This window comes from Rhinopithecus roxellana, chromosome 12 (genome assembly GCF_007565055.1).
Source record: "Rhinopithecus roxellana isolate Shanxi Qingling chromosome 12, ASM756505v1, whole genome shotgun sequence".
Taxonomy (NCBI): Eukaryota; Metazoa; Chordata; class Mammalia; order Primates; family Cercopithecidae; genus Rhinopithecus; species Rhinopithecus roxellana.
In genome coordinates, this window is record NC_044560.1 from 135697575 (window position 1) to 135722159 (window position 24585).

The 24585-nt window shown below is 49.5% G+C and overlaps 1 protein-coding gene across 2 annotated transcripts; it reads right to left on the bottom strand.

Moving 5' to 3' along the window:
• On the bottom strand, window positions 1–24138 carry PLAUR (plasminogen activator, urokinase receptor). 2 transcript variants are annotated; one of them, XM_010372441.2, is made up of 7 exons: window positions 23659–23930; window positions 21128–21238; window positions 18058–18201; window positions 7407–7568; window positions 6392–6529; window positions 3340–3486; window positions 1–564 (listed from the first exon to the last, which is right to left on the bottom strand). In XM_010372441.2, exons 1-7 carry the CDS (start codon window positions 23711–23713, stop codon window positions 311–313), a joined length of 1011 nt encoding a protein of 336 aa, XP_010370743.2. In that variant the 5' UTR covers window positions 23714–23930; the 3' UTR covers window positions 1–310. The 2 variants fall into 2 exon arrangements, with proteins under 2 accessions (XP_010370743.2, XP_030768566.1); XM_030912706.1 differs by lacking the exon at window positions 6392–6529 and having other exon boundaries at window positions 23659–24138.
• Between the last annotated feature and the right edge of the window lie 447 nt (window positions 24139–24585).

Consider the following 24585-nt stretch of genomic DNA (forward strand, 5'->3'; position numbering starts at 1 on the left):
TTGTTCACTGGTACAAAATCTTTATTTACGTATTAAATAAATAATATGAATATTAATTAATAACAACAACACAACAGCGGCAACAATATTAATAATAACAAGAGCTCTCCCATTGGCCCACGGCCTTCCTCCAGCTTTTCTCTTCTGCTTCACACAACTTTGTGATAGGTGTTTTCACAGCTGGGAAAACTGAGGCTCAGAGAGGCCAGCACACTGGCCTGAGGTCACACAGCAAGTCTGTAGGGCTGGAGCCAAGGGAAGGGCAAGGGGTCCCCTGGGTCCAGCCAGGGCAGAGAGGGGGGTTTCAGGTTTAGGTCCAGAGGAGAGTGCCTCCCCACAGTCTGGCAGTCATCAGCAGGGTGATGGTGAGGCTGAGATGGCCAGGGCCAGGCTGGGGAGCGGCCCCCTTGCGGTACTGGACATCCAGGTCTGGGTGGTTACAGCCACTTTCAGTACAGCAGGAGACATTGATGTGGTGCATGCTGAAGGCATCACCCAGGTGGGCACGTTGGCACATTGAGGCGGTTACACAGCCTCTTACCACATAGCTTTGGTTTTTCGGTTCTGAGGAAAGAGAAGACGGAGTGAGACTTCCAGCTCCTGGGCCCAGGACTGGAATTCTCCAATAGGTGACCTGCCACCTTGCAGTGGGCGCCACCTTCACTACCACCTAGAGAAAGCAGCAGTTCTCAGGGCCAGGTGCGGTGGCTCATGCCTGTAATCTCAACACCTTGGGAAGCCAAGGAAAGAGGATAGCTTGAGTCCAGGAGTTCCAGACCAGCCTGGACAACATACCAAAACTCTGTCTCTACAAACATAAAATAAAAAAGCTGTAGTCCCAGCTACTTGGGAGGCTGAGATGAGAGGATCACTTGAGCCCAGGGGATGGAGGCTGCGGTGAGTTATGATCACGCCACTGCACTTCAGCCTCGGCAACAGAGTGAGACCCTGTCTCAAAGAACAAGCAAAAAAAGAGGAAGAAAGGAAGGTAGGGAAGGGAAGGGAAGGGGAGGGGAGGGCGAGGGAGGGGAGGGGGGAGGGAGAGAGAGAAGGAAGGAAAGAGAGAAAGGTAGGAAAGGAAGAGAGAGAGAAAGAGGAAGGAAGGAAGGAAGGAAGGAAGGAAGGAAGGAAGGAAGGAAGGAAGGAAGGAAGGAAGGGAGGGAGGGAAGGGGAGGAAAGGAAGCGAGCAGCAGTTCTTAAAGTGTGGCTCAGGGACCCCTGAGACCCTTTCAGGAGATCTGTGAAATCAAAATGATTCTCACAATAGTACTAAAACATGGCTTTTTCACTCTTATGTGTACAATGGACTTTTCCAAAAACTCCAGGACATGTGATATTGCAACAGACTGAAAGCAGAAGCTTCCATGAGGACCCAGCTATCTTCTGTTAAGCTGGACATTAAAGAGATGTGCAACACAGCAAAATCATGCCAGTTTTCTCTCTCTCTCTTTTTTTTTTAAAGATGGAGTCTCACTCTGTTGCCCAGGCTGGAGTGCAGTGGCACGATCTTGGCTCACTGCAACCTCCGCCTCCCGGGTTCAAGCAATTCTGCCTTAGTCTCCCTAGTAGCTGGGACTACAGGCGCGCGCCAGCACGCCCGGCTAATTTTTGTATTTTTGGTAGAGACAAGGTTTCACCACATGGCCAGGATGGTCTTGAACTCCTGACCTCATGATCTGCCCACCTGGGCCTCCCAAAGTGCTGGGATTACAGGCGTGAGCCCCCATGTCTGGCTGTCATTACATTTTTTCTTTGGAAACTATAGTCATTTTTCATTAAAATGTTATTTATGTTAATGTGTAATGAGTTTTTATTGTTATAAGATGAATTCGTAAATAAACCTTTAAAGACTTCTCAGTTTTGGCTGGGCACAGTGGTTCACACCTGTAATCCCAGAACTTTGAGAGGCTGAGGTGGGCAGATCACGAGGTCAGGAAATCGAGACCATCCTGGCCAACATGGTGAAACCCCGTCTTTAATAAAATTACAAAAATTAGCTGGGCGTGGTGGTGCTTGCCTGTAATCCCAGCTACTTAGGAGGCTGAGGCAGGAGAATCACTTGAACCCAGGAAGCAGAGGTTGCAGTGAGCTGAGATCGCACCACTGAACTCCAGCCTGGTGACAGAGCAAGACTCCATTTCAAAAAAAAAAAAAAAATTCTCAGTTTTATTTTTATTTTATTTATTTATTTTTTTGAGATGGAGTTTCGCTCTTGTTGCCCAGGCTGGAGTGCGATGGCATGATATTGGCTCACCACAACCTCTGCCTCCCGGGTTCAAGTGATTCTCCTGCCTCCGCCTCCCGAGTAGCTGGGATTACAGGCAGACGCCACCACGCTCGGCTAATTTCATATTTTTAGTAGAGACGGGGTTTCTCCATGTTGGTCAGGCTGGTCTTGAACTCCTGACCTCAGGGGATCCACCTGCCTCGGCCTCCCAAAGTGCTAGGATTATAGGCATGAGCCACTGCGCCTGGTTCTGAGTTTTATTTTTAATGTGGCATTTATCTATAAAAATCACTGACATAAACAATAAACAACAATTTTTTTTGAGACAAAGTCTCACTGTGTCATCCAGGCTGGAGTGCAGCGGGTTGATCCCCACTCACTGCAACCTCCTCCTCCTGGGTTCAAGTGATTCTCATGCCTCAGCTTCCTGGGTAGCTGGGGTTACAGGTGTGGGCCGCCACCATATGCAGATAATTTTGCTATTTTTTTGTAGAGACAGGGTTTCACCATGTTGGCCAGGCTGCTCTCATACTTCCAACCTCAAGTGGTTCTCCACCTCGCCCTCCCGAAGTGCTGGGATTACAGGCGTGAGCCACCACACCTGGCTAACAATAATTTTTAAGAGCATAAAGAAGTTGAGACCAAAAAGTTTGAGAATGACTGGAATACAAAGATTTTTCCAGGACACCACAAGATGAAAGCCTAAGTTGTCTTCAGCAGATTCTCACAACCCATGAGAAATCTTGCCACCAAAGAATTCAATTTTTCTTTCCCTTTTTCTTTTTGTAGAGATGGGGGTCTTGCTATGTTGCCCAGGCTGGTCTCAAACTCCTGGCCTCAAGAGATCCTCTGGCCTCAGCCTCCCAAAGTGCTGAGAGTACAGGCTTCAGTCACCGCATCCAGCCAGAATTCCACTTTTCTACGGCAAAAATGTCCGCATCCTGACGGACAAGTCCTAATTCCTTACAACAATATTCACCCACCTGAAGGAAATCCCACCTTTTCCACAGGGAGACCTACCACAGTTAAGTCCAGCTTAACTGGAAGTCAGTCTCTTGCAGAACTCATTACCCACAATAAGTGTTCCCTCCCAGCTTGGGAGAGGGCCTCACCGTAAGTGCCGGTGGCTACCAGACATTGATTCATGGGGCCTCGGCAGTCAATGAGGAAAGTCTCTTCAGAGGAGCATCCATGGGTGCTGTTACCCTTGCAGCTGTAACACTGGCGGCCATTCTGTGGCAGATTTTCAAGCTCCAGGACTTAGGAGAAGACCAGAGACACAGAGACCAAGAAAATTAGTGCTTGGATCCCCACTTCCTTGAATGACCTCCCCAGGACTTCCACTCCGAGCCAGAGATGTCATGGAGCCACCTTGTGGTCAGGCGTCTGAATGGCATTTGGAGCAGGATGGTTTTTGAGTGCTTAAGAGAAACCGCAATTTTCAACTCCCCCAGTCCCATTTCTGGCCAGGCACTGTGCTGGGTGCTGGGTAAGCAACTATGTAAGATGAAACCGTCCTTGCCCTCACAGAAGTTACAATTTATTTATTTAGTTTTGATACAGAGTCTCACTTTGTTGCCCAGGCTGGCGTGCAGTGGTGCAGTTGTAGCTCACTGCAGCCTCGACCATCCCAGCTCAAGAGATTCTTCCACATCAGCCTTCTGAGTAGCTGGGACTACAGGCATGCACCACCATGCCCGGCCGATTTTTCTATTTTTTGCAAAGATGGGGTTTTGACACGTAGCTCAGGCTGGTCTCAAACTCCTGGGATCAAGCAATCTGCCTGCCTCAGCCTCCCAGTGTTCTGGGATTACAGGTGTGAGCCACTGTACCTGGTCAGAACTTACAAGTTATTACTATTATTATTACTAAAAAAATTATTTGAGACAGGGTCTTGCTATGTTGCCCAGGCTTGTCTCAAACTCCTGGCCTCAGGTGATCTTCCCGCCTCCGCCTCCAAAAGTGCTGAGATTACAGGTGTGAGCCACTGTGCCCAGCCAGAATTTACAATTTAGAGCTACACTTCCCAATCTGGTAGCCACTGGCCACATGTGGTTGTTTACATTTAAATAAATTAATATTAAATCAAATCTTAAAATTCAGTTCGCATTTCAAGTGCTCACTGACCACATACAGTGGTGGCTGTAATATCGGACTGGACAGATATGGAACATTTCCATCTGTTGACAGTTGCTGGGTAATAGACACAGGGATCTAGATTACACTGGAAGGGAGGGACAGTGAAAGCATCCCTGAAGATGATACATTAAAGCTTAGGCCTAATGGATGAGAATTTGCCAGCAGGGTGAACTGTTGGGGAAGGCATGTTCCAACGGAGGATACTGCATATGCAAGGGCTATGAGGCCAGATGGGTTTTGGTGGTTATAGAAGCCAAATGAACGTCAGCACAGCGGCTCATGCCTGTAATCCCAGCACTTGAGGAGGCCGAGGCAGGAGAATCGCTTGAACCTGGGAGGCGGAGGTTGCAGTGAGCCAAGATTGCTCCACTGCACTCCAGCCTGGCTGACGGAGCGAGACTCCATCAGAAAGAAAGAAAGGAAAGAAAGAGAGAGAGAGAGAGAGAGAGAGAGAGAGAGAGAGAGAGAGAGAGAGAGAGGGAGGGAGGGAGGGAGGGAGGGAGGGAGGGAGGAAGGAAGGAAGGAAGGAAGGAAGGAAGGAAGGAAGGAAGGAAGGAAGGAGAAAGAAGGGAAGGAGGGAGGGAGGAAAGAGAAAGGAGGGAGGGAGGAAGGAAGGAAAGAAAGAAAGAGAAAGAAAAAGAAAGAAAGAAAGAAAAGAAAGGAAGGAAGGAAGGAAGGAAGGAAGGAAGAAAAGAAACTAAATGAAGGTGAGGCACAGTGGCTCATGCCTGTAATCCTAGCACTTAGGGAGGCGGAGGCAGGAGAATCGCTTGAACCTGGGAGGCAGAGGTTGCAGTGAGCCAAGATCGCGCCACTGCACTCCAGCCTGGCTGACAGAGCGAGACTCCATCTCAAAAGAAAAAAAAAAAGAAAAAAAAGAAACTAAATGAAGGTCAGACACAGTGGCTCATGCCTGTTATCCCAGCACTTTGGGAGGTCAAGGCAGAAGGATTGCTTGAGCCTGGGAGTTTGATACCAGCCTGGGAAACATACTGAGACCCCGTCTCTACAAAAGTTTTAAAATTTAGCTGGGTGCGGCTGGGCGCGGTGGCTCACGTCTGTAATCCCAGCACTTTCGGAGGCGAGGTGGGTGGATCATGAGGTCAGGAGATCGAGACCATCCTGGCTAACACAGTAAAACCCTGTCTCTACTAAAAATACAAAAAAATTAGCCGGGCGTGGTGGCGGGCGCCTGTAGTCTCAGCTACTCTAATGGCTTAGGTGGGAGGAACTCCTGAGCCCAGGAGTTTGAGGCTGCAGCGAGCCATGATCATGCCAGTGCACTCCAGCCTGGGTGACAGAGCGAGACCCTGTCTCCCCCATACCCCTCCCCCCAAAAAATCGCTCGCTGCTGGGTTGAACCTTGGCTGTATGATGGCAGGAGTGGAAGCAGGAAGACCTGAGAAGAGGTCATTGCAACAACCTGGGCAAGAAGTCAGCGTGGCTCAGCCCAGGTGGTGGCAGTGGAGGTGGGGAGGAGTGGGAAAATTTGAGAGAGACAAAAAAGACAGGAAGCTCAGGTCTTGGCAAGGGCTGATAGACAGTATCATTGAATTCTTACAAAATTCTTCTTTTGAAGAAAAGCCTGGCTGGGCACAATTGCTCATGCCTGTTATCCCAGCACTTTGTGAGGCCAAGGCAGACAGATCACTTGAGGTCAGGAGTTCGAGACCAGCCTGGCCAAAATGGTGAAACCCCCATCTCTACTAAAAGTACAAAACTTAGCTGAGCGTGGTGGTGGGCACCTGTAATCCTAGCTACTCAAGAGGCTGAAGCAGGAGAATCGTGAACTCGTGAGCAAAGGTTGCAGTGAGCGGAGATCACACCATTGCACTCCAGCCTGGGCAACAGAGTGAGATTCCGTCTCAAAAAAAAAAAAAAAAAAGGCCTGATACTACCATTTTTCAGAAAAGGAAACAGAGGCCCCAGAGAGGAGTTGATTGCCGGAGAGTGACTGCGTAGCTGTCTGCCTGAGTGCATGCCCCTGCCCAACCCCAGGCCTTGCCTGTGTCTCCCGTTCCTTACTTGGGCCCTCGTTGCATTTGGTGGTGTTGCAGCACTTCAGGAAGTGGAAGGTGTCGTTGTTGTGGAAACCATTGGAGCCTGGGCAGCCGGGAAGGTAGCCACAGCCGCGGAGGTGGCGGTCATCCTTTGGACGACGCCCTGTGGGGGCCAGCGGACAGAGGTCAGATGTCAGATTGTGAATGAGGGACTAAGATGGGATTTGCCCGCAATAGCAGGCATTCAACCATTCACTACTTCACCTTTCATCATAGGACCCTCATTTTATCTAGGACAGTCATAGATCTTGTCAAAAACTACATATTCCAGCCTCTCTAGGTACAGTCATGTGATGAAGTTCGGACCAATGTGATATAAATAGAAGTGCTTTCTGGGACTTCCAGAAAGGAGAACACTTACAAAAGGAGCAGTGCCCCCTTTTTTGTTCCTTCTTTCCTTCTTCCTCCTTCCTGGAACTTAGATGTGAGACCCGGAGCTCCAGCAGCCATTTTGGACTATGAGGCATTTTGAGAATGGAAGTGATGTGTAAGAAACAAGAAGGTGGCTGGGTATGGTGGCTCACGCTAGCAATCCCAGCACTTTGGGAGGCTGAGGCGGGTGGATCACAAGGTCAGGAGTTCGAAACCAGCCTGACCAACATGGTGAAATCCTGTCTCTACTAAAAATGCAAAAATTAGCCAGACGTGGTGATACACATCTGTAATCCCAGCTACTGAGGAGGCTGAAACAGGAGAATTGTTTGAACCTGGGAGGCGGAGGTTGCAGCCAGCCAAGATCATCCCATTGCACTCCAGCCTGGGCGACAGAGAGTGAGACTCCATCTCAAAAAAAAAAAAAAAAAGAAACGAGAAGGCATCTGGGTTCTTGGTGACTCTGGAACTGTCCTTGTGGCCCTGGACCTCTTGTGTATGAGATAACTTAGTCCCTTGCTGACATCCCTGTTACTCTAGGGTTGTTAAGTGCAGTCTTGGGGAGGAGCAGAGCAGGGAGGAGGAGTTGCCAGCAGGTTGGGGCTCACCTTCTTCACCTTCTGGGATCCAGTGGGTCACCACATCCAGGCACTGTTCTTCAGGGCTGCGGCATTGCAGGCTCTGGTGCCGGCCCCTCTCACAGCTCATGTCTGATGAGCCACAGGAAATGCATTCAAGGTAACGGCTTCGGGAAAAGGTGACAGCCCGGCCTGTTTGGAAGAGGGGGAGGGGAGTGAGACTCCATGGGGACAGTCCTGGAGCCCCAGCTCTGCAAGGACTCACTGGGCATCAATTCCTCCTTATCCCACCCTGCAGCCAGTTACTGAGCCCTGTCTATTCTGCCTGCTGAATCTTTCTAGAATCCACGCCCTCCTTTCCAGCCCCATGGACCAGTCCAGATCAGACCTCCTTCAACTCCAGCTACCTCCCTAGCCTCTGGGTTTCCATTCTTGTCACCCCCTACTCACCCCAATGCAGCATTTCCACATGGCCCTAGAAGTATATTTCTTTCCTGTTTTTTTTTTTTTTTTTTTTTTTTTTTTCCTGAGACAGAGTCTCACTCCATCACCCAGGCTGGAACGCAGGGGCGCCATCTTGGCTCACTGCAACCTCCACTCCCTGGGTTCAAGTGATTCTCCTGCCTCAGCCTCCTGAGTAACTGGGACTATAGGCATGCACTACCACACTGGGCTAATTTTTGTATTTCTAGTAGAGACAGTAGTAGAGCTGGTCTCGAACTCCTGACCTCAAGTGATCTACCTGCCTCGGCCTTCCAAAGTGCTGGGATTACAGGCATGGGCCACTGCACCCGGGCCCTTAGAAGGGTATTTCTTTTTTTTTTTTTTTTTTTGAGACGGAGTCTCGCTCTGTCGCCCAGGCTGGAGTGCAGTGGCGCGATCTCGGCTCACTGCAAGCTCCGCCTCCCGGGTTTATGCCATTCTCCTGCCTCAGCCTCCCAAGTAGCTGGGACTACAGGCGCCCGCCATCTTGCCCGGCTAGTTTTTTTTTTTTTTTTTTTTTTTGTATTTTTTAGTAGAGACGGGGTTTCACCGTGTTAGCCAGGATGGTCTCAATCTCCTGACCTCGTGATCCACCCGTCTCGGCCTCCCAAAGTGCTGGGATTACAGGCTTGAGCCACCGCGCCCGGCCAAAGGGTATTTCTAATACTCATATTTGACCTGTCTCTTCTCTCCTCAAGACTCTTCCATAGCTCCCTACTACACTCAAAATAAAATCCAAGATCCTCAGCATGGGATTCAAAGCCCATCAAATACTGGGGCCTGAGCACCTCTCCTGCCTTGTCTCCCTCCACTATACCCTCAGACTCTACTCCACACTGACTTCCCACAGTCCACGGCTACACATGTTGCCTGCTATCCAGGCCTTTGCATATGCCGTTGTCTCTGTCTAGAACACCTTTCCTTTGCTCTCTGCCTTCCCTAACTCCTACTCATTCTTTAGGTGTCAGTTCCAATTTCACCTCCTCTGGGAAGCCCTTCCTGATCCACCAGGCTGGAGCAGCTCCCACACACCCCTGGACTCCCGCATCCCACTCTGGGTGGTCACTGTCTGGTGACAGGTATATCTCCTCTACTGGACTGTGAGCCCCAGGAGGGCAGGGCCAGGGGCTGTCTTGATCACTACTGTGTCCCAGCACCACCTGGCACAGGGCCAGGGACAGATAAGATATTCAATACATATTTGTTAAATGAATGAATGAATGAGGAATTACTTAAAACCTTTCTATTGTTCTCTGTGGTAGCCTGTCTCCAAAATGGCCCCCAATAATCTCTGCTCCCTGGGATTCATGCCCTTAAAGAATAGGGCTGGCTGGGTGCAGCAGCAGCTCATGCCTGTAATCCCAGCACTTTGGGAGGCTGAGGTGGGAGGATTGCTTGAGTCCAGGAGTTTGAGATCAGTCTGGGCAACATAGCAGGACTCTGTCTTTAAATTAAAAAAAAAAAAAAAAAAAAAAAAGAAAAAAGAATAAGGATGCCCTATGTAGTCAACGGGATATTATGGAAATGATGGTATGTGCCTTCTGTGGCTAGATCATAGAGCACATGGCAATTTTTGCCTGGCTCTCTCTCTTGGGTCACCTTTTCTAGGGGAAGCAGCAGCCATGTTGTGAGGACACTCAAGTAGCACCATGGGGAAGTTCAAGTGGCAGAACTGAGGCCTGTGCCAAAGCCATGGGAGGGGAGCATTCATGTGAGTGAAGCTACCTTAGGGGCCTTCAGATGACTGTAACGCCAGCTGACATCTTGACTGCAGGCTCATGAAGGATCCTAAGCCAGAACCACCTAGCTAAGCTACTCCAGGGTTTTTGACCTTCAGAAACTTTGGGAAATAATGCATGCTTATTTTATTGCTGCAATCTGTAATGCAGCAATAGATAATAGATAAGCAATCGATAATACACTACCTAATTGTCCCAGGAATCAAAGACTCACTTGACTGATTCCTGATCACTTTGCCTTTTGCACGAACCTTGTGGTGTTGGCCAACTGGATCCGTTACTTTTCCCTGGAAACACCAGACTCATTCCTCTGCCCAGCCCTTGGCTCACACCATTTCCCATGCTTGGCATGCCCTCCCCGTCCTGACCCAAGACACATCTAAGCTGAGTCCAAGCCAAGTCTTAAAAAAGTGAGAGGACCATGTCAGCCAAGGCTCTTAACTGGCAGGCTTGATTCAATTAGGTGAATCACTTACATCCAAAGCCCAATCATCCCCCTCAAAGAAAAATAACTACAAGGCCACCCATGTCTTCTCATACAAACTTCCATGAAAATGAAAACACAAATTCTCGTCATTGCCAAAATAGCTGTTCACACCTAGAATGCCTTTTCCTTGTGCCCTACTTTCTCTAACTCCTACTCATTCTTCAGCTGTCATCTTCAATTTTACCTCCTCTAGGAAGCCCTCCCTGACCCATCAGCCTGGAACAGGTACCTGCTCTGAGCTCCCACTGCCCCCTGAATTCCCCATTTCTAGTTCTGCCCACTCTGGGTGGTCACTCACGGGTCTCCTGTGTGAACTCTTTTTATGCCACTCTTCTAAATGCCAATGATCCTCAGGGCTCTTTTCTTTTCTTTTCTTGAGATAGGGTCTTGCTGTGTCCCCAAGGCTGGAGTGCAGTGGCACAATCATGACTCACTGCCACCTCAATCTCCCTGAGCTCAGGTGATTCTCCCATCTCAGCCTACTGAGTAGCTGGGACTATAGGCGTGTGCCAGTACACCTGGCTAATTTTTGTATTTTTTGTAGAGACAAGGTCTTGAGATGTTACCCAGGCTAGTCTCAAACTCCTGGACTCAAATGATCCTCTCGCTTCGGCCTCCCAAAGTGCTGGGATTACAGACATGAGTATCGCACCTGGCCAGGGCTCTGATTTAAGCCCTTTTTATTTCTCACAGTATAGACTCTTTCATGGGGTAAATACTGAAATGACTTCATTTCCATCTATCTGCTCATCACTCACAAATCTCTCTCTAGTCCAGGCTTCTCTCTGAGCTCCAGACCTGTACATGCAACTGTCTCTTCAAGGCCCCCTGGCTATACCTCAAACACCTGTCCCAAACAAAACTCCCCATCTTCTCCCACAACTGCTCTTTTTCTTGAAGTCCACACGTCCAAGGCGGCCCCATCCAGTCCCTAGGGCAGAAACCTGGCAGACCCCTTGGTCTTCCACATCTGTGAATCAATCCACATGCTTCTACTGTTCCATCTTCTAGCTCTTTAATCTTTTTGCTCTGCTGTTTCTGACCTCTATCAAGCATAACTGCAGAGTTCTTCATTTGAGTCACTGTTCTATATTTTCTGTTGGACTCTTAAAAAATGGATTCCTTGGCCGGGTGCGGTGGTTCATACCTGTAATCCCAGCACTTTGGGAGGCCAAGGCGGGTGGATCACGAGGTCAAGAGATTGAGACCATCCTGGTCAACATGGTGAAACCCTGTCTCTACTAAAACACAAAAATTAGCCAGACATGGTGGCAGGCGCCTGTAGTCCCAGCTACTTAGAAGGCTGAGGCAGGAGAATCGCTTGAACCCGGGAGGTGGAAGTTGCAGTGAGCCTAGTGCTGTTGCACTGCACTCCAGCCTGGCAACAGAGTGAGACTCCGTCTCAAAAAAAAAGGATTCCAGGTGTTAAAATGTACCCATTCTTCTGTTTTCCTGAATATATTGATCGTAGCAATTTTCATGTTTCCTGTCCTATAATCCAATATCTGAATCACTACAATTCTGTTTGGATTTTTCTCTTGGTTTCTGGTCAATTGGTCCTTTTTCTTTTCTTTTTCTTTTTTTTTTCTTTTTGAGACGGAGTCTTGCTCTGTCACCCAGGCTGGAGTGCAGTGGCCGGATCTCAGCTCGCTGCAAGCTCCACCTCCCGGGTTTACGCCATTCTCCTGCCTCAGCCTCCCAAGTAGCTGGGACTACAGGCGCCCGCCACCTCGCCCGGCTAGTTTTTTTTATATTTTTTAGTAGAGACGGGGTTTCACCATGTTAGCCAGGATGGTCTCGATCTCCTGAACTCGTGATCCGCCCGTCTCGGCCTCCCAAAGTGCTGGGATTACAGGCTTGAGCCACTGCGCCCAGCCTCCTTTTTATTTTCTTCAGGATACCTTGTAAGATTTTGTTGTTGTTGTCGTTTATTTTTTGTTTTGTTTTGTTTTGTTTTGAGACAGAGTCTTGCCCTCTCGCCTAGGCTTGAGTGCAATGGTGCGATCCTGGCTCACTGCAACATCCTTATCCCGGGTTCAAGCGATTCTCCTGCCTCAGCCTCCCAAGTAGCTGGTATTACAGGCATGCGCCACCATACTCGGCTAATTTTTTTTTTTTTTTTTTGTATCTTTACAAAGGGGTTTCACCATGTTGGCCAGGCTGGTCTTGAACTTCTGACCTCGGCCTCCCAAAGTGTTGGGATTAGAGGTGTGAGCCACCATGCCCAGCCTGGTTTTTTTTTGTTTTTGTTTTTTTTTAAAGATGGGGTCTTTCTACGTTGTCCAGGCTGTTGTGCAGTGGCTATTCATAGGCATAATCCTGCTACTGATCAGCACAGGAGTTTTGACCTGCTCAATTTCTGAGCTGGGCTGCTTCAGCCCCTCCTTAGACAACCTGGTAGTCCCCTGCTCCTAGGAGATCACCATATTGATGCCAAACTTAGTTCAGACACCCTATTGATATAGCACATTACAGCCCAGAACTCTCAGGCTCGAGTAATCCTTCCAAGTAGTTGGGATTATAGACGCATGCCACCATGCCTCGCTATCTTGTAAATTTTGATCAGATGCCAGACATTATAGATAAAAATCTGTCAAGGGCCTAAACAATGTTTTCTTCTTCCACAGAGAGTCAGGTTTTCATTCCTGTCAAGTATTGGACCTAGGCTTGTTTAGGGCTCATCTATTTCACTTTGGTCCTTACCCCTAGGGTGGTCTTAGGGGGAAAGCCTGAGATGCTTACCAAGGCCTCTCCAGCTTGGCAACCTGTGTCCCCAGTATCACATGTCTGCTGGAAGCCTTGTTCGCTTTTGTAGCTTCCCATTTGCTATTTTTCTCTTCCAAGTTTCTTGGACTCTCACCCTGTGCATGTACAGCTTGCCAACGACTTGAGGGAGATTTGTTTGCAAGTTGGGAACTCCCTTTTCTGTGGTCCCATCCATTCCAGGATTTTAACTCTCATCTTCCAGACATTCTGGCAGCCCCAAACTCCAACCTCCGTCTTCTCAGTCTAGCGACTCTCTTTCTGTCTGGGCTCTATTTCCCTTCCACAGCAGCAGATTGGCAAGTGCACTCCGGGAAAAAACCAGGTTGTCTGTGGAACCCAAATTTTATGCTTCCCTTATTTCAGAGGTTGTAGTGCCTCAAGTTTCTCCTTTCTTTCTTTCTTTTTTCTTTTTGAAACGGAGTCTTGCTCTGTCGCTCAGGCTGGAGTGCAGTCATGTGATCTTGGCTCAGTAACCTCTACCTCCCAGGTTCAAGCAATTCTTGTGCCTCAGCCAACCAAGTAGCTGCGACTACAGGCATGTGCCACCACACCTGGCTAACTTTTGTATTTTTAGTAGAGAGGTTTAGTAGAGAGGTTTAGTAGAGAGGTTTAGTAGAGAGGTTTCGCCATGTTGCCCAGACTGGTTTTGAACTCATGAGCTCAAACGATTCACCTGCCTTGGTCTCCCAAAGTGCTGGGATTATAGGCATGAGCCACTTCGCCCGGCCAAGTTTCTCCTTTCATTTGCTGCTCTCCAGTAACTTCTAATAATTGTTTATTATTTGTCCAGCATTTGCAGCTGTCACTGGCAGAAGGGTTGGTCTGATACAAGTGACTCCATCATGACCAGAATTGCAGGTCCCCTCCCACATTTAATCTACCACTAAGGCCTGCTTCTAAATAGCTCTTTTTTGGCTTTTGTTGAGACAAGGTTTTTCTCTGCCGCCCAGGCTGGAGTTCAGCGGTGTGATCACTGCAGCCTCCAGCTCCTGGGCTCAAGCAATCCTCCTGCCTCGGCCTTCCAAAGTGCTGGGATTTCAGGCGTGTGCCACTGTGCCTAGCCTGAACAGCTCTTAAATGTATCCACTTCTCTTCCTCTGCATATCTGACACACTTCTCCACCTGGACAACCTCACCCACCCCCAGGTTGGTTTCCTCTCATCTACTCTTGCTTCCTTTCAATCTATTTTCTGTCCTGAGGTCAGAATAATTTGTTAAAAATATAAATGAGGGCCAGGTGCGGTGGCTCACGTCTGTAATCCCAGCACTTTGGAAGGCTGAGGCGGGCAGATCACGAGGTCAAGAGTTCAAGACCAGCCTGGCCAACATGGTGAAACCCCATCTCTACTAAAAATACAAAAAAAACTAGTCGGGCATGGTGGCGGGTGCCTGTAGTCCCAGCTACTTGTTAGGCTGAGGCAGGAGAATCGCCTGAACCTGGGAGGCAGAGGTTGCAGTGAGCCGAGATCGTACCATTGCCCTCTAGCCTGGGCAAAAACAGAGAAACTCTTGTCTCAAAAAAAATTACAATAAATAAATGTGATCATGATATTCGCTGTTTAAAACCTTCTGTGGGCCGGGCGCGGTGGCTCAAGCCTGTAATCCCAGCACTTTGGGAGGCCGAGACGGGCGAATCACGAGGTCAGGAGTTCGAGACCATCCTGGCTAACACGGTGAAACCCCGTCTCTACTAAAAAATACAAAAAGCTAGCCGGGCGAGGTGGCTGGCGCCTGTAGTCCCAGCTACTCGGGAGGCTTAGGCAGGAGAATGGCGTAAACCCGGGAGGCGGAGCTTGCAGTGAGCTGAGACTGCACTCCAGGCCGGGCGACAGAGCGAGACTCCGTCTCAAAAAAAAAAAAAAAAAAAAAAAAAAAACCTTCTGTGATGCCCCAGTGCTCCCAGGACGACGTCTAGAAGCCCCTGTGTAACATGCTCCTGCCAAGCTTTCCAGCTCATCTCGCCCCACTGTTTCTTTCGTCCAGCCACACTGCTTTTGGCCACCTTTGTATCTGTTGCTCCCTCTGCTGGACTGCTGGAAATCCCTTTTCACTGTCTTTTTTTTTTTTTTTTTTAACAGGATATCGCTCTGTCACCCAGGCTGGGGTACAGTGGCGCGATCATAGCTTACTGCAGCCTCCACTAACTGAGTTAAAGTGATCCTCCTGCCTCAACCTCCCAAGGAGCTGGGATCACAGGCATATGCCATCACGTCTGGCTAATTTTTGTATTTTTGTATTTTTTGTAGAGTCATGTTGCCTAGGCTGGTCTGGAACTCCTGGGCTGAAACAGTCCTCCCACCTGGGCCTCCCAAAGTGTTGGGATTACAGGCATGAGCCACTGCACCTGGCCTCCACTGGCTGTTTAATAGTCTGATTCCTACTCATCCTTCAAGATCCAGCTTAGCTATTGCTTCCCCTAGGAAACCTTCCCTGACCTGAGTCAGGTATCTCCTCTGGGATCCCACAGCCCCTACTCTTCCCTCATCCCAGCCCTGAACCCTCTGCCTGTGTTTCCCCCTTCCTAGCCCAGACTAATCTATTAGGTTGGTGCAAAAGTAATTGCTGTTTCTGCCATTGCTTTTAATGGCAAAAGCCGCAATTACTTTTGCATTAACCTAATAATCAGTCACTGTCTGGTGATGGGTCTGTCACCCCTACACACACACACACACACACACACACACACACACACACACACACACACACACACACTGGACTATGAGTCCCATGGAGTCAGGCAGTGTGGGGAAAATAGACACAGTAACAGGCTGATCTCTCTTTCTTTTCCCCACAAGACAGGGCACAAGGCTGTCTTGGTCGCTGCTGTGTCCCCAGCATCATATAAGTACTGAGTGCAGTTTAACCAACTATTCAAGTTGCCACAAGCAGGGTACAATGGCATTATAAATGGGGATGAGGCCGGGCGCAGTGGCTCACGCCTATAATTCCAGCACTTTGGAAGGTTGAGGCGGGCGGATCACCTGAGGTTGGGAGTTCAAGATCGGCTTGACCAACATGAAGAAACCTCATCTCTACTAAAAGTACAAAATTAGCAGGGCGTGGTGGCGCATGCCTGTAATCCCAGCTACTTGTGAGGATGAGGCAGGAGAATCGCTTGAACCCGGGAGTCGGAGGTTGCGGTGAGCCGAGATCGTGGCATTGCACTCCAGCCTGGGCAACAAGAGTGAAATTCCATCTCAAAAAAAGAAAAAAAAAAAAAAAAAAAAGAAAGAAAGAAAAGAAAAGAAATAGGGAGGACATAGGTATCTCAGTTATTAGATTACTGAATTGACAGCTGCTCCAAGCTCCTGGTGGACCCCGACCACTCCCAACTCTCTCCCCAGGACCCTTCACGTCCCTGTGACCCATCATGGAAAGGGGTAACACCAGGCCCAGCGGGGGACTCCAGGAGTTTGTCGCGGCACTGATCAATATTTTTAAATATTTTCACTATCATCTCTGATTGAATGCACTACTTAGACCCAAGTATTGGTGCTTTCCTTAAGCGCATCTCACCGAGACAGGAAGCCCACATCCTCTCTTGTCACTTCCTCAAAACAAACATCTGATTTGGCCCCGCCAACAGATTAGTGTTTGAGGACAGGATGGATGAAAACCAGGCAGAATCAGGAAGAGTGAAGAACAAAGAAAACACAGTGCAAACTCAGCCCTCTGCTCACTGCCGTCACCATGACTAGACTGGCCTTACCCTATTTCCTTCCTCACTAGCTCCAGAAAGAGGAATCTCTTTTACGGTTGGATCCATGCACCGTGGACCCATTCTTTCCCCACCCTTCCTCTCCTGTGGGAATTTAGGAGAATTTGACTTTTTCTAAGTCTTTTTCTTAAAATGATCAGAGCCTGAAGCCATGGAATTCAACAAAGGAGCTTATGGATATTTCTTTCTTTCTTTCTTTCTCTTTCTTCCTTTCTTTCTTTCTTTCTTTCTTTCTTTCTTTCTTTCTTTCTTTCTTTCTTTCTTTCTTTCTTTCTTTCTTTCTTTTCTTTCTTTCAGACAGGGCTTATGTCTCTTTCTCTGTTTCTCTTTCTCCTTCCTTCCTTTTTCTCTTTCTCTTTCTTTCTCTTCTTTCTTTCTCTCTTCTTTTTCTTTCTTTCTTTCTCCTTCCTTTTTTCTTTCCTTCTTTGTGTCCCTTCCTTCCCTTCTCTCTTTCTTTCTCTCTTTCTTTCTCTCTTTCTTTATTTCTTCTTTCCTTTCTGACAGGATCTCACTCTGTTGCCCAGGCTGGAGTGCAATGGCATGATCACAGCTCACTACAGCCTTGATCTGCCAGGCTCAAGTAATCCTCCCACCTTAGCCTCCTGAATAGCTAGGACTACAAGTGTGTACCCCTATGTCCGGCTACTTTTTGTTTATTTTTTGCAGAAACTAGATCTCACTATGTTGCCCAGGCTGGTCTTAAACTCCTGGGCTCAAGCAGTTCTCCCGCCTTGGTCTCCCAAAGTGCTTGGATTACAGGCGTGAGCCACCACATCCAGCCTGTTACGGACATTTCTTCACATTTTTTTTTTTCACTGCCCAAGCCAGAGACCATCTATTGCAGAGGATTCTCCCAGCCTACTGTGGCCCATTTAATCCTCCCCTCTTTTGACTTCTCTTAAGAACATCAAGTCTTTGCTTGAATCCTGGCCCCTCAGCATCTATTGCTTGGACCATCTTCCATCCCAATGGATTGGGTAGGACCATCTCCTGCCCAGTCAGATGAACAAACATCACTGAGACGTCTCATCTATGTCTCATGCACGCGTGTGAGCTTATTAAGGGCAGAGTTGCAAGTTATACCTAACAACCATACATACAAACATGCAGGATGGGGATTGGGTTAAGGATGAAAGTAATTGTGTCATTGGGGTGGGGATTTGGATAGTCTGAGATGAGGATGGGGTTGATTTGGGGATGGGGCTGGAACTGTGTTTGGAACAGGGCTGAATTTGAGTTGGGAACGGTGTTGGGGTAACATGAAGTTGGGGATAGGATTGGAGGTGAAGCTGAGTTGAGGTTGGATATTGGGTCAAGAATGGGTTGGGGATAGGGCTGAGCTAGAGATGGGTTGGGTTGGGGTTGGGACTTGGATAAGGCATGGAATTGGGGTTCGGCTGATGTAAAGTTAAGAGTAGGATTGGGATGATGATGAGGTTGAGCTGGGGATGGCTTGGGGTTGGAGATGGCAAGGGCTGCTGTACTCACCAGAGTTGCCCTGGTTGCACAAGTCTAATCCACACACAACCTCGGTAAGGCTGGTGATCTTCAAGCCAGTCCGATAGCTCATGGTCCTGTTGGTCTTCTCTGAGTGGGTACAGCTTTTCTCCACCAGCTCCAGCTCTTCCCCTTCTGCAAGGAGGGGATCTTCATTACCACAGAGGCTCCTCTCAGCCCAACCAGTCTCTGACAGTCCTGGTCTCAAGGTCACCCACTCCCAGGGCTGATTTTTGCTAGGCCTCTTCACTTGTTTGAGTCCAACTCTGTCTTTTTCTAGAGTTAACTTTGACTCTACCCCCATTCCAACAAGGAGCCTGCTCTATTCTATTTTAATTAATTATTATTTTTTTCCCGGGAGATGGGGTCTTGCTCTGTCACCCAGGCTGGAGTGCAGTAGCAAGATCTCAGCTCACTACAACCTCTGCCTCATAGATTCAGGTGATTCTCCTGCCTCAGCCTCCCAAGCAGCTGGGACTACAGGCACATGCCATCACACTTGGCTAATAATTAATGTTTTAAGAGACAAGGTATCAGCCGAGTGTGGTGGCTCACGCCTGTAATCCCAGCACTGGGAGGCCAAGGCGGGCAGATCACGAGGTCAGGAGATTGAGATCATCCTGGCTAACACGGTGAAACCCCGTCTTTACCAAAAATGCAAAAAACACCAGATGTGGTGGCGGGCGCCTGTAGTCCCAGCTACTCGGGAGGCTGAAACAGGAGAATCACTTGAACACGGCGGGCAGAGGTTGCAGTGAGCTGAGACTGCACCACCGCACTCCAGTCTGGGTGACAGATTGAGACTCCATCTCAAAAAAAAAAAAAAGAAAAAAGAAAAAAAAAAGAGACAGGGTATCACTCTGTCACTCAGGCTGGAGTGCAGTGGTGCAATCATAGCTCACTGCAACCTTGACTTCCCAGGCTCAAGCAATCCTGCCTCCTCAGCCTTGCGAGTAGCTGGTACCACAGGCTTACATCACCACGCTCTGCTAATTTTTAAATTTCTTATAGAGATAGCATCTCACTATGTTGCCCAGGCTGATCTCGAGCCACTGTGCCCCACTCCTGCTCTTGTAGTGACAGCACTACCACTGGGACTTATCTGGATCCATCTGTCCCTCCCCCACACCCTCAGCTTAGTGATCTCTGTAGTGAGATGCCTCTAATAGAACTTAGTTTATTTATTTTTGTATTTATGTATTTATTTTTTAGAAACAGGTCTCTGTTGTCCCAGCTGGGGCAATCATAGTTCACTGCAACCTCGAATTTCTGGGTTCAAGGAATCCTTCTGCCTTAGCCTTCCGAGTAGCTAGGGGTACAAATGTGAGCCACCATGCTTGGTTTCATATACTATTGTTTCATGTGTTCTTAAAGCTTATATAAAAACGTATCACATTCTGCAACATTTTTTTACCTCTCAATCTTAGGTTTCTAAGATGTGTCCACATTGGTATCTGCAGCTCTATTTCCTTCTTTAAACTGCGATAGAGTGCTCCATTATGTAATTTTTTTTTTTTTTTTTTTTTTTTGAGACGGAGTCTGGCTCTGTCACCCAGGCTGGAGTGCAGTGGCACTGTCTTGGCTCACTGCAAGCTCTGCCTCCCGGGTTCACACCACTCTCCTGCCTCAGCCTCCCGAGTAGCTGGGACTACAGGTGCCCGCCACCACGCCCGGCTAATTTTGTTTTTGTATTTTTAGTAGAGACGGGGTTTCACCGTGTTAACCAGGACGGTCTCGATCTCCTGACCTCATGATCCACTCGCCTCGGCCTCCCAAAGTGCTGGGATTACAGGCGTGAGCCACCTCGCCTGGCCCCATTATGTAATTATTACCCCAGTGTTTGTCTTCTGCTGCTAACTTGCTGACTGACTTAAAGTCATTTCCATTTTCTTCTTTTCTTTCTTTCTCCCCTTCCTTCCTTCCTCCTCTCTCCCTCCCTTCCTCCCTTCCTTTCTCTTTCTTTCTTTCCTTTCTTCCCTTCCCTTCCTCTTTCTCTCTCTCTCTTTCTCTCTCTCTCTTTATTTCTTTCTTTCTTTTTCTCTTGGGATGGAGTTTCACTCTTGTCACCCAGGCTGGAGTGCAATGGCATGATCGCAGCTCACTGTAACCTCCGCCTCCCAGGTTCTAGCAATTCTCCTGCTTCAGCCTCTCGAGTAGCTGGGATAACTGGCGCCCAACACCACACCTGGCTAATTTTTGTATTTTTAGTAGAGACAGGGTTTCACCATGTTGGCCAGGCTGGTCCTGAACTCCTGACCTCAGGTAATCCACCTGCTTCAGCCTCCCAAAGTGCTGGGATTACAGGCATGAGGCACCACGCCCAGCCCACCTTTCTCTCTTTTGTTCATTTTTTTGACAGGGTCTCACTCTGTTGCCCAGGCCGGAGTGCAGTAGCATGATCTCAGCTCACTGCGACCTCCACCTCCCAGGTTCAAGCAATTCTCCTGTCTCAGCCTCCCGAGTAGCTGAGATTACAAGTGCGTGCCACCACACCTGGCTAATTTTTCCTTTTTTTTTTTTTTTTTTTCTGTAGAGACGGGTGTTTCACCATGTTGGCCAGGCTGGTCGTGAACTCCTGACCTCAAGCAATTCATCTGCCTCTGCCTCCCAAAATGGTGGGAATACAGGTGTGAACCAGTGCCCGGCCTGTTTCCAATTTTCCACGTCACAAACATTGCTGCTAAGAACATTCTTATACATGTGTCCCTGGGTGTATGTGGCCAAGGTTCTTTGGCATTTCTGCATGCTGAGGAGTTGAGCTGTAGCATATGCTAATCTTCATCTGAACTAGATATTGCCAAATCGCTCTAGGTGGTTGACGTGCCAATTTACTGCCCCACCACAGACACGGTCTGCAACTCCACATCCTTACTAACTCCACATCCGGGTATTGTCAGATTTTTAAAGGCTTGCCAGTCTGGTGGGTGTGAAATGGGCTCTCCTTGTTTGTTTGTTTGTTTGTTTTTAGTTTGCATTTCCCAGTTACGGGTGAGGAAGGTTTCTCAATCACTCGCGTTCCATGCGGCGCTGGAGGGGTGTGTGTGGGGGGAGGGAAGCTCACCTTCCCACATGCGCACGATCGTGGTCCTGCAGAGGTCCTGTCCTAGGGCGCACTCTTCCACCCGGCAATCCCCGTTGCTCTTACACTGCATGCACCGCAGGCCCCAAGAGGCTGGGGGAAGGAGGGAGAGGAAAGGAGAGGTTAACTGCGCTTAGCTCCAAGACCCCCCGCTCGCCCCTGCATGTCCCAATACCAACACCAAGTCTCTAGGCCTCGTCCATTCTGATTCGTGTTCCATGTTCTGCTGGGTTCAGGCCGGCAGTACTTCCAGTCTGTCCTTTGTACACGTTCTACCTCCATCCCCCTAACTGAACGTTCTATCCCTGCCCACAAGTCCTTTCCCAAAGTCCTGTCATTCTGTCCTCGTGAGGCGTATATCCTGACAGTCCTATCCCCACCCTCTCTGTCTATCAGTACGTTCTATTCCTGCTCCCATTAGGCCCTTCTCACCGCGCCGGCCCTCGGTCGATCACGCCTCTCCAGTTCCACTAGGGGAGTTCTAGCCTCGCCCCACCCCTGTCTATCTTTATGTTATACCGCCACTCCTAGTGCCCTAATGGAACTATCCCTCCACTCACTCCCCCTGGTTCTACCCGGCTCCAGAGCCTCTCCCCGCCCACTAGTTTATTCCCAAATTGTAGCCCCGGCCATCAGCCCTCCCGAGTTTCTATCGTCAGATACTCTAGTTTCCCGCGAAGTTCTGTCTCCGCCCTCCAGCTCTCCAACTAGGTTTTGGCCCCGCCCCAGACTCCTCCTCGAGGTTCTAGCCCCACCCTCTAGCTCTTCCTGACCTAATCTTCTCGCCCCCTGGCTCCTCCCCGATGCCATAACCCCGTCCCTAGCTCCTCCTCGAGGCTTTTGTCCTGCCCTCTAGCTCCTCCTTGAAGTTCTAATTTCGCCCTTTAGCTTTCCCCGAGGCTCTCCCCGCCCCTAGTTCTTCCCTGAGGTCATAATTCCGCCCCAGTCCCTCCTTGAGGTTTCAGCCCCACCCTGTACTCCTCCCCCGAGGTCGTAACCCCGCCCCTTGGCCCCTTGAGGTCCTAACTCAGCCCCGTAGCTCCTCCTCAAGCTTATAACCCCGCCCGTAGCTCCTCCTTGATGTTCCAGCCCCGCCCTCTAGCTCCTCCCCGATGTTATAATCCTACCCTTAAGATTCTAGTCCCGCCTTCCAGCTCCTCCCCGAGGTTATAACTCCGCCCTCTAGTTACTCCTCGAGGTTATAACCCCGCCCTCTGGCTCCGCCTCGAGGTTGTAGTCCCGCCCCTAGCTCATCCTCGGGGCTATAACCTGTCCCCGAGCTCTTCCTTGAGGTTCCAGCCCCGCCCTCTGGCTCCTCCCCCACACTCTCTCCCCGCCCCAGGCTCCGCCCCGAGATTGTAGCCCAGTCCCTAGGCCGGGTCCCGGACCTCCGGGCCTTCCCGCACATCCCTTTCCAGCTGCGCGTTCGGAGTATCCCGGAGTTGTTACTCATTCCAGGCCTCCCGCGGTCTCAAGCGCTTTCCGGGTTATTCATCGCGGCCGCAACACCCCGTGGCCACCAGCCCTGACTCAGTTCCTTCTCAAATTCCTCTCGTTTCTCTACCCAGTGCCCCCCACATTTTCCGGGGAAGTAGGTGAGAGTCGCCTCAGTGAGAGGGAAAGGTCCTGAGGGACAGTCCCGGGTCTCCAGCACTGGCTCTGCACCGCTCAGTCAGCCTCCCTTTGGCCCTTTTGTAAAAGGGAGTCCTGTCCCCCCGTTTCTCGGAGGGGGAGACCTGGCAGCATGGAGAGCACTGGGGGGCGCTACGGGGTCAGATCCTGCTTATTCGAGCACTGGCTGTGTGATTTTAGGCCAGTTATCTAACCTCTCTGTGCCCCAGTTTCCTCTGCGAAACGAAATTAATAATAGTCCCATCGTCAAACGAAATTAATAATAGTCCCATTTCATAGTTCCTTGAAATTACAAGGAAGAGGCTTCGAAGAGCTCCATTAAAAAAAGAAAAAAAACACTTGGGCTGGGCGCGGTGGCTGACGCCTGTAATCCCAGCACTTTGGGAGGCCGAGGCAGGGGAATCACGAGGTCAGGAGATTGAGACCATCCTGCCTAACACGGTGACACCCGGTCTCTACTAAAAATACAAAAATTAGCCGGGTGCGATGGCAGGCGCCTGTAATCCCAGCTACCCAGGAGGCTGAGGCAGGCGAATCGCTTGAACCCGGGCAGCAGAGGTTGCAGTGAGCCGAGATCGCGCCACTGCACTACAGCCTGGGTGACAGAGTGAGACTCCGCAAAAAAAAAAAAAAAAAAAAAAAAAAAAAAAGCACTCACTAAATTCTGTAAAGCTAAATGCCTTTGCTCCACCAATATTTCCTTAGCTACGGAGAGCCAGGTACTGCGCCGAGTGGCGTTGCACAAAGCACGAAAATTACTATAATTTGATTAGGGAGGGTGCCGGGGACTGAACCCCATTCCTCAACTCATCCTCTGACAACCCCCACTCCCCTCAATCAGACCCTGTTCCAGGCGAAGGCGTTCGGGACCCAGCCCCTACCTGGGACGCAGGTATGGAGCAGCAGCAGCAATGGCAGGAGCAGCGGGTGACCCATGTCGCGAGGGCAGCTCCTGTGCGCGGGGTCCCTGCACCACTTCTCTCCTGGCCTCAGGAAGGAGGCAGTTTTGTGGCCCCAGGGGCTCCTCCCAGACGTTTTGCGAAAGAGCGAGTCAGCCCCAGATGCGTGGGCGCCTCCCCCTCCTCCCGTAGGAACCTCCTCCGCCCCAAACTTCCCTTCCCGGGGCGCGGCCAGCTGGTGGTGAAGGGGCTGGCTCGGCCCTGACTCATGGAGCTGTGGTCACAGCTGTGTCCCCAGACTGCCTGGGTGCAAATCCCAGTTCTCTCTCTCTTCCTAATGTGGGACCGGGGGCAATCGCTCTCCACTGCTGTAAAATGAGGATAAAAGCTTTGACGGTAAATATGAATGTGGCTGATTATTAGCTCACAGGATTTTTGTTAGTTTTGTCAGGAGGGATAATGTCCTTATCTAGAGATGCAGCCTGAAATATGCATCTCTTAAACACTTAATACACTTAACCCTTGCTTTGCTTCCTGCTGTGCCCCCAGCTCCTGGACCAGTGCCCAGCACAAAGTAGGTCCTCGGTAAATGTTAAAAGAATGTGTTGAGCCCTCCATTTCGGCCAGCAGCTATTCCAGGCATTGCACCTACATTAAAACACTTAATGGTGAAACCCCGTCTCTACTGAAAATACAAAAATTAGCTGGGCATGGTGGCGTGCGCCTGTAATCCTAGTTACTTAGGAGGCTGAGGCAGGAGAATCGCTTGAACCCGAGAGGCAGAGGTTGGGTTGCAGTGAGCCGAGATCGTGCCACTGCACTCCAGCCTGGCACAGAAGAAGACTCCGTCTCAAAAAAACAAACAAACAAACAAAAAAAACACTTCAGCCAAAAATGTAAAAAGATACA

Bases quoted from the DNA above. Each gene is read 5' to 3' on its own strand.
- PLAUR (XM_010372441.2), bottom strand. From the start codon at position 23,713: ATGGGTCACCCGCTGCTCCTGCCATTGCTGCTGCTGCTCCATACCTGC. The intron at 18,202-21,127 runs GTGAGCTTCCCT...CCCTCCTTGCAG, and splicing joins GATCGTGCGCATGTGGGAAG to AAGGGGAAGAGCTGGAGCTG. The intron at 3,487-6,391 runs GTAAGGAACGGG...TCTTCTCCTAAG, and splicing joins CAAATGCAACGAGGGCCCAA to TCCTGGAGCTTGAAAATCTG.